Here is a 10,409-nt window from a genome sequence, read left to right on the forward strand (position 1 = left end):
AGAGAGCACATAATGCAAGAACTAGTGCAACTCGTATTCAGCAACTCACCTGATGATCTTGATCAAGATTTGAAGCAGACGTTCCTAACTGTGGCTAAAACTTTCTATTACAGGACCTATTTCGATCCCGAGACGATAAACGTTCATATCTCCAAAGTACTGTTTGAGCATGTAATCTAAAGTTATCGGAGCATCTCCAACGACTATGATATAACTTTTCTAAACTGGAGTATCCAAAATCAAAATCTTCATAAAATATTACATCCAACTCCGATAGCTACTTTGTTTTTGGTTTTTTGGATAGCAAAAGGAATGAATATATTGCAAACAAGAACTAGCGAGGTGCTAGAAGGTACAGGTTATGACTAAAGTGACAGGGGAATTCAATCAAACTTCCCAACAGAAAACACTCCCTATTTTAGATCTAGACTTGATCCAGTATAAGGGAGAAGGCAAAGTACCGGATGTTAATGTTCCTTTTAAGCAAGTTATCTTTAGTCGCCAATCTGTCATGCCTCACCCTCCAGATGTGAACATTCACCTTGCTCCGAATCCACTATTCCAGCAGATTTGGGAGTGCTATGGATTCCACCACTTTGCGTAGCGAGGCAACCGAGTACTGCCCGTCACCCTCCAGACTCCATTTCCATTGTGAATTCATTGGGTCCCAGATGAACATGCTGTCGAAGTCCATCCCCATCTTCATCACATCTGTTTGCAATTCTGTAATCGAGCTCCATATGCCACCTTTGCTTTTGTTCCTTCAAAATCCCCCTCGAGCTGCCATACATACTAACCACAGTTCCCTTTCCAAATTGCCTGTGTCCTTTCGAAAACGCCACCACCATTTCCCTAACATAGCTAGATTAAGGGCTTTTTAGGCTGGCAATTCCCAGCCCTCCTTTCACCTTGCAGTTGAGCACTTTCTCCCACACAACCCAACATATTTTCTTTATTATTGAAGCCAGATACAATAAAGCAATATGGATATGTAAAACTAGTAATTTTTTTCATATCCATACTTGATTACGTATCCCATAGAGATCTTAGAAAAATGGTTAGGAGTCCAATTTGAATTAGGGAAATGTTCATTCAACTCGATAACTCTTAGGGGCTGTTTGGATCATGGGAATTTGGGGGAATTGAAAGGAATTGGAATGTCTAATCCTTTGACCAAATTCCAAATATGATGTTTGGTTCACATATTATAAGTGAAGGAATCCTTTCAATTCCTACCAATTCATTCGGTCACCGATTTTACAATTCCACTTGATGTACCAAGGATTTCAAATTCCTTTCTTATGAATTCCTTAGCCCTCGTCCAAATTTCAGATATTAGTAATATAAGTGAACAATTTCAAATTTTATCTGATGTTAATAATGTAATTTGGTTTAATGGTAATTTTAATTTAAAAAAATGACAAAAAATCATAAAATGACATTTGTTGATATTTAATTTCCGATTCCAAAGTTGAATTCCGTGAACCAAAAAAAAAAAAAATTCCAATTCCGTTAAAAATTTCATTCCAATTCCATGCAACCAAACGTAATCACAAGCCATGGTCAAATTCCATCAAATTCCATTCCATTTCCTCAAAGTCAAATTCATTTAATGAATTTCAATTCCATTGAATTCCATTTTACAAACCAAACGCGCCCTTAAAGTTAAATTAAATGATCCCTACAAAACCTTAATACAAAATGATAGAATCAAATGGGCCTAAAAAACCCTAATATATTAAAAGTGAATCAAAAATAGAAAATACTAAAAGTTTTATATTGAAGTTTCGTTACTTACAAAAACAATTGTTGGAGGCCCCGGATGATCGGAGGTCCCATGCGACGACGCCACCAAAACACCCCCTAAGGCACCGCTCAATTTAATGCCTGTACAGGAATGCAATTTCTGAGAGAGAACATAAGCAAACTTGAAGACGAGAATGAAGAGCATATGACGATCCGTTTTGAAGTAGCTTTTCCGTCACTCATCAACATTGCAAGGAAGCTTGGCATCGAAATCGGAGAAGATTGGCCGTTCTTGGAAGAAATCTATGCAAGACGGAACTTGAAGCTCACAAAGTCAGTACTCTATAGTTTAAACACCGTTCCTTTTTTTCTTCTTTTTCTGGAAGATTAGAAACGAAAAACTTGTTACAAGAAGCGATCCTAATTAATGACGATGTTTTCTTCGTGACGAAAAGGATACCGAAGAACATAATGCAGAAAGTGCCCAAAAGATTACTTCATAGCTTGGAAGGAATGCCAGATTTGGAGTGGGAAAAACTTCTAAAACTTCAGTGCAAAGATGGTTCACTCCTCTTCTCACCATCATCCACTGCTTTTGCACTCATGCAAACTAAAGATGAGAAGTCTCTTCAATATCTCACAAATGCAGTTACCAAATTCAATGGTGGAGGTGTGTTTTCATGGTGGTTTCTGTATCACTTTTGTTTTTCTACAAAAAAGATGGTTTCTACTTATGGAATTTTATCATCTTCTTGTTCATGATCATGATCTAGTCCCGAATGTCTACCCGCTGGATCTTTTCAAACATATTTGGGTCGTTGAAGGCCTTCATCGCCTTGGGATTTCTCGTTATTTCAAGCCAGAGATCGAGCGTGGTGTTGAATATATCTACAGGTGTGCAAATCTGATAAAAAAAACCGCTCCCTTTAATTTGTTTTACCAAATCTATTGTTTTTACATCTCAAGAAACGCTAGAAATGGTAATTAACGATTCGTGGAAATCTCAGGTATTGGACTAAGGACGGGATCTGTTGGGCGAAAAACTCGAATGTACAAGATATTGACGACACTGCGATGGGATTTAGGCTTTTGCGAATTGTGGTTACGAAATTTCTCCCGGTCAGTATTCATGAGCGTATGCTTGAAAATTGAATATGTTGACGATGTTCAATTTTAGTGACGAATTCAAGATTAAATGAGTGTTTTTTGTGATAGATGTGTTTCAACAATTCGAAAAAGATGCAAAGTTTGTGTGTTTTTCTGGGCAAACAACACAAGCCGTCACGGGGATGTTCAATTTATTTCGGGCATCGCAGGTGCTCTTTCCAGGAGAGAAAATCCTCAACAATGCCAAGAAGTTTTCGTATAACTATTTTTGAAGGAGAAACAATCGAAAAACGAGCTTCTTGATAAATGGATCATCGCGAAGGATTTGCCTGGTGAGGTATGCAAATATTGCTACAAGAATAACTTCATTTGTACGAAAACCATCCGTCGCAAATGTCACCTTTTGCGACAGATCGACGTTCATATAAAACTTTTGATGGCATTAATTTGAATCAGAAATCAACAGGTGGGATACGCGCTAGACGTGCCATGGTATACGAGCTTGCGTCGACTTGAGGCAAGATGTTACCTTGACCAATATGGAGGCAAGGACGACGTCTGGATCGGAAAAACCTTATACAGGTACTACTACTATACATGACGACGTGAACTGTTGAGAAATTGGTATATAGACATGATTTCGGTTTTTGGTAAATTAAATGGTTCGTTGCAACAAGAAGGTCGCGTGGAGGCGCTCGATATTTATACAATTAATGTCATGTTAAAAGCATTCATTGAAGTAATTTTGACATGAACGCTCAAGGAATGGTTGACGTTGTACTTGGAATAAAAAGTAGTAAAACCAAAAGACGAACGCTTTAGGAATGATTATAGGACTTCATGTACTCCATATGATCCTTCTGTCGAGCTATCTAAGAATAATGGTGATAGTAGAGGAGAAACCGAGTATAAACCATAAACGATAAGCGACGTCGGATGGACCATAAACCTAGGTTTACATTACGTGAGAGATATCGCTATATATCCTTGAAGGATATGACGATGCTGATTGGAATACCCTCTCAGCAATTACAACCACGGATGAAGGATTGCTCGAAAAGTTAAGGATTAGTAATCTTTTTTAGAAATCAAATGGATTCGGATTTATATATACGCGAGGGGATGGTTATATATTTTTAACATAGCTCATGATGCAATGTCTTGAAAATCTAATAAAGGGACGATTTTGGGTCAATCTACGATGGATTTCAAAATTAACGTTAAGGAATAAGCCGATATATACTAGCCATATTAATCCATTGTATATGTGATAGAACCACTATTATTGCAAAAGTAGAAAATCGTTACTACTTACTATAATGATAATCGGTTATTATACAACCATTGACATTTGTGCAACCAATACAATCCAATCTCAACCGTTCATTTCATTTGATTAATATGTGATTTCATAGAAGTTTTGATTGTTTCCAAATATAAAGTATCGATCATAATTAATGAACCATATTCATCTTCAATATATATATATATATATATATATATATATATATTCAATCTATTTGGATCTTGCAGGATGGGGAATGTTAGCAATWACAMGTATCTTGAAATGGSTAARTTGGATTACAACAACTGTSTGGCCATSCAYCAGCTCGAATGGAACACTATGCAGCAGTAAGTTTCCAACTTTCTTTCAATAATTCCAATGATTTATAAGCGTTTASGTGATTAAAAATGATAACATAAACAGATGGTATGTTGATTTCGATATGGGACGGTTTGGGATGAGCAATACCACAAGTCTTTTGGTCTCATACTACTTGGCTGCAGCCAGCGTCTTCGAGCAAGAAAGGTCCAACGACCGAATCACGTGGGCCAAAACAACCACATTAGTCAACACCATCTCATCGTTCTTCGATTCACTGCAGCTATCGATGGAGCATAGAAAAGATTTCGTGGACGAGTTCAGAAAAACGCCGTCATCCCTTAGTCCTGCCATGTGTGTTTTCATCTTGTTATTTTATGGTTCCAAAGCCACTACAACAAAATTGGCTTTATAGAACGCCTAGATTGTCTAATTAAGCGTGTCCTAATAGAATAGAATATAGGTTTATAATAGGAGGAAACTATAAAACATCTTATCTAAAAGTGTTACAATAGATTTATAGGACGTTTTTAGACGTTTTAGGCATTTTAACAAATTTATTTGGACGTTTTTAGAATAAGTGTCATATTAGCTAATTTATAACCCATCTTTTTACAAGACATTTGTGTTTATTGAATACTTTTTTAGATAGTGTCATATAAAATTAGTTAATACGACACTTTATATTATAAAAATGTTCTAAAAAACTTGTTAAAACGCCTTAAAGCGTCCTATAAACCTATTGTAACATTTTTAGATATGACATTTTTTTTGGATATGACACCTTTTAGGACGCTTCTACATTTTGGACGTTCTATAATTTTTTTTTGTTGTACTGACCATCAGTGAGTGACAGGTGGTTGGGGTTCGTGATAGTTTTTTCGAGTGCTAATTTTCTGCGTATTTGATAACACAGATATGGAAAACCATGGCATGGGTTGATGGCTGCACTTCAAGGAACCCTACATGAGCTTGCGTTGGACACACTCATGGCTTGTGGTCGAGACATCCATCCACAAATTCACCATGCAGTAAGCTCGTTATATCTTTGCCGATTACCTTTTGTGACGGGATTTAGTTGTCGCTAATGATCATGTTTTTCTTTTTCATTTTTTCAAATTAGTGGGAGAGGTGGTTGACGAGGTGGCAAGGAGGAGGAGATGCAACGGAAGAACAAGCAGAGCTGATAGTACAAACAATAAGCATGATCGATGGCCGATGGACATCGAARGAACTCTTAGCCCATCCTCAATACCAACGGATTTCAACCGTCACTAATAACCTCTGTCACGAAATATCCCAGTCCCATAAGTCCAAGGTATAAACGAATTCAGACATTCATTTTGAATTCAGTCAAGATTCTTTCGTTGTTTATTCTATTGAGATAATAAATCTTTCAATATATTGTTGATTAGGAGAACCGTGTCACATTCTTCGACAGTGAAGCTGCAAATGCAACAATAGAGTGCAGAATGCAAGAATTAATGCAACTCGTCCTCAGCCGCTCGCCCGATGATCTTGATCAGGATTTGAAGCAGACGTTCCTTACTGTCGCGAAAACTTTCTTCTACAAGGCCTACTATGATACAGACACAATAAATGTTCATATCACCACAGTATTGTTCGAAACTGTACTTTAAAAACACTGACAAATCCCTTAATTCTTGCATAACATATTCCAAAGTGAAATCAATAAAAAGGGTATTTGAAAATTTGATTATATATATATATATATATATATATATATTGTCGCTTATAAAGAAAGTAGAATAAGAACTAACCACCTCTCACTACTAGAAATCGGATTTTCACTGGCGGAAATATCCGAACGCTAATTTCTGTGGAAAAATCAGCTATGGATTTCTGACGTAATGTATTAAAGATAAATTTTTATTTAATTTCAGAAATGCGTCGTATATCCGTGGAAATTTTCTAAGAACTTCCGACGGAATGCATTAAATGATTTCAAAAAAATATTTTTTAACTAATTTTAGAAATCTGTCGAAAAATGTCGTCGGAAATATTTTGAATTCCGTCAAAGAAAGTTTGTCGAAAATAAATTCCATCCAGTATTTTACGACAGACATATTCCATCATAGATCCATTGAAATGGATTTTCAAAGGGATTCCCGACGTAAATGAACTCGCTGAAAAATCCCGTTTTTTAGTAATGCCTCTTTTCTAGAGGATATTGTCAAAATTGGAGCAAGAAACCATGGTCGTAACCCTTTACCATAGTGGTTGTATGCGTATGCATGGACAACGCACAAATTAGGGGCGTTCGAAAATAAAATTCAGATCGTATAACCAATACTAAATCAGATCGTTTTTACGGTTTAAATGGTTTGACGGTACAATTTTCAGTTGAAATATAACGATCTCATTTGAAAATATATTTAATTTCAAGAAGAAGAAAAATCAGTAGGCATCACAGTTTATCATAATGGAAAAAAATTCAACTATGCATACCCGACCTGTTAATTGATCAAACAATGAATCAACCAAGAATTAGGTCATGAAATAAAGAGAAACTTACCCGAGAGGATTGAGGTTTTAGCCACTTGTTTGAAGTAATTGACAGACCCAAAATCAGGCCGCGTCTGAAGCAATATATATGCATCTCTAAATTCTATTGTAGTCAATATAATCTCAATCGATATCATCTCAGAATATTTAGGGATTAAATCGAATCTGTATTCTTGAAAATCGGTTGGCGATGATATCGTTTAGGGAGGGAGATGAAATCGTTTAGCGTTTATGAAATCGAACTGGGTTAGGGATGAAATCAAATCCGTATTCTTCAAAATCTGTTGGCGATGAAATCGAATAGGGATGAAATCGTTTAGGGAGGGAATTGGGTTTTTGTTGGCGATGAAATAGGATAGGAATGAAATCGGATAGGGATGAATGAGTTTAAGAGTTTTTAAGAGTTTTAAGAGTTTTTAAGAGTTTTAGCCAAATGCTTTATAAGATAGTATAGATATTGTGTCATCTAATTTGAAATTCCAAAAGTTTATGCTAATTATAAGTTTGCATCAGGTTATGGTTCCTGAAGATAAGTCCATGTGTATGTATCAAGCAGTACCAAACAACTGACTTTTCCCTATGGAAAGACTGTCGGTGATACGTGGCAAGGTCGGATCCATCAGTCCCTCGAAAGAAATATTATGGGAAAAGTATAATCGTATCAACGACGGATCACCAACGAACACATCTACCGACAGATCACCGATGGTTGACTTCACCTACGGATACCATCATCAACGGATCACCGACCGTTTTGCCAACAAATTACCGACGGCCTAAAAAATAAAAAATAAAAGAAAAAATAATTACCGACGAAAATCCGTCAATAATTTTGATTTTTTTCAAAAAAATAAATAAGTTCTTAGTAATGTGTTCCTATTCATTAACTAATACACATATATATCAATTTTCTAAAATTGTATTAGAAAAGAACCATACCTAATACCATCTACTTGAAGGGAGTAGCAAATATACATACCATCAAAAAACTATACGCGTTTCTACACAGCTCATATTATCCATAAACAAACACTACCAAACTGGTCAATTTTTCTAGCGGCCATATCCGTCAGAAAACAGTGTTTCCGGCGGATAAGGCCGCCGGAAAATGAGGCGCTGGTGATTATTTTTTTAGCGGATTTCCAGTGGAAGTCAACTTTTGTTGTCCGTCGGAAATACGCCTCTAATTCTCCGACGGATTTTTCCGCCGCAAATACCCAATTTTCTAGTAGTGAAATCATTGTTTCTACACAGCTGATGTTGTTCATTCCCACCATTGCACTAAAAGATAATAAAATTCTACTATTCTAAAATCATACGTTTCGTTGTTGTTCAACCAATAAAATTAAAACACATCATATTTTTATATATTTCAGATTTATTTTATTCAAATTCATATTCTCTTTCTGATATTAATATTGATTTATATATTTTTGGATTTTGTACAGTGATATTAATAATGGTTTAGTTTATTTTGATATAATAACATTCTTTAAAATATGTGTGATAAAATGTAATATAAAAAATCTACTGTATAGACCTTGAGTGCTTTACAAGGTCGAAATCCTGTTAAAGCAAGATTAGCAGACATGGGTATAGACCTTGATAATACTATTTGTCCGTTATGTAAGCAAGCCGTGGAGACAGTGGATTATATCCCTTTCTTGTATGATGTTTCTGCTGCGATTTGAAAAAGACTAGAAGGTTGGTGGTAGTTTCCTTTCTCTTCTGCCGTTGGAAGGAATAAAGACAACCCACATCTCTTTGTTGAATCATCAGTGCTTGGAGGCTATTATGTTCATTACTTGCTATTCTGAATAAAGCTTATGAAATAGAGCTGCTTTCGATAAATTAGAGACAAAGAAGGACGTTACTTACGATTTAATTATTGGTAACTCTTTTAGAGCCTCGGTAATTAATGATAAAATAGTAAAATTATATTGTCCTAAAATCACACGTCTTATTCGTATCTAATTAACCAATGAAATTAAGACACATCAAATTTTAATATATTTTAAAACATAAAATATGAAATTTTGGAAGAGGAGATTTTTATGACTAAAGTCAATACTTGAGCATCCTGATCAGCTGCATTTTTTGCCCACGGAGAAGGTTTGTCGTGTCATCAGCCTCATCACATTGCTACCAGTAAATATATTTAATTGCTTACCCCATGAATCCACACACATATGCATCTCTAATAGTTATACATAAATATTTACTTGCTTACCCACTGAATCCACACACACATGCATCTCTAAGAGTTATACATATACATATACATACATACATACATACATATATATATATATATATATATATATATATACTTGCTTACCCAATGAATCCACACACATGCATCTCTAATAGTTATACATGTATATTTACTTGCTTAAATACCCACTGAATCCACACACACATGCATCTCTAAGTTATACATATACATATGCATACACACACATATATATATATATATATATGTATATATATATATAGGGTATATTTCTTTTACAACCTTGTGCATTTGTACAACCTTTGCAACCCAATTAATTGAGATATTTATAGAAATGATTGGATATATATATAGAGTTGGGTTCACGTGAAACCAGTCTGTTTTCGTGAGACCCGTGGGACCACCTTTTTACTCTTGAAATTCACAGCGAAAACACTGTGAAGGTAAAAAAAAATCCGGACCTTCACAGCATTCATAGCATTTTACACTGAAGTTTCAAGTGTAAAAAAGTGGTCTCACGGGTCTCACGAAAACAGGTTGGTCTCACATGATCCCACGTCTCTCTCTCTCTTTCTATATATATATATATATATATATATATATAGAGAGAGAGAGAGAGAGAGAGAGATGTTTCAAATACAACCCATAGCATTTGTACAACCAATGCAACCCAATAAATTGAAATACTTATGGAAATGATGAGAGTTCATTTATTATGATTTGCAGTGGCGGATCCAGAATTTTGGTCTGGTGGGGGCACCTTTAATATAGCTTAAACGCCCACAAAGTCGTCAGATGCGTTTTTAGCCTAATTCCAACATTCCAAGAGATTATTGAAGTTTTTTTGGATTATTTCGAGGGATTTTTTAAGATTTTTTTATTGATTTCGAGAAACTTTTCAGTTTTTTGGTTGATTTCAAGATACTTTCTTTAGTTGGTGGGGGCCCTAACAAAAAATTACGGAGAAGAACCATGGTAAAAAGTAAAAAAAGACAACTTCTCACCTTAGGAAAATTCATTTTTTTTTTAAATTTTTTAATGGGGTCCCTTCCCCCACCTTTTATATGGTAGGTCCGCCCCTAATGATTTGAATATTTATGGAAGATGAATATGGTTCATTAATTATGATCATATTTTATATTATGAAACAATTAAAACTTCTATGAAATCACATATTAATCAAATAAAATGGCC

The 10,409-nt window shown here is 35.3% G+C and overlaps 1 protein-coding gene and 1 pseudogene across 1 annotated transcript in view; both read left to right on the top strand.

Annotated features, from left to right (window-relative positions):
- The window catches only part of LOC112504645 (ent-copalyl diphosphate synthase, chloroplastic-like), a 5,186-nt gene extending 5,006 nt beyond the window's left edge, over nt 1-180 (top strand). The window contains exon 13 of the mRNA XM_025108596.1: nt 7-180. Within this exon, the coding sequence (XP_024964364.1) occupies nt 7-180 (174 nt within the window). The remainder of the gene's footprint in view (nt 1-6) is intronic.
- Nucleotides 181-1,897: 1,717 nt separating this feature from the next.
- On the top strand, nt 1,898-6,096 carry LOC112504644 (annotated as a pseudogene).
- The last annotated feature ends 4,313 nt before the right edge of the window (nt 6,097-10,409 follow it).

Source organism: Cynara cardunculus, unplaced genomic scaffold (assembly GCF_001531365.2).
Source record: "Cynara cardunculus var. scolymus isolate 2C unplaced genomic scaffold, CcrdV1 Un_Scaffold_6331, whole genome shotgun sequence".
Taxonomy (NCBI): Eukaryota; Viridiplantae; Streptophyta; class Magnoliopsida; order Asterales; family Asteraceae; genus Cynara; species Cynara cardunculus.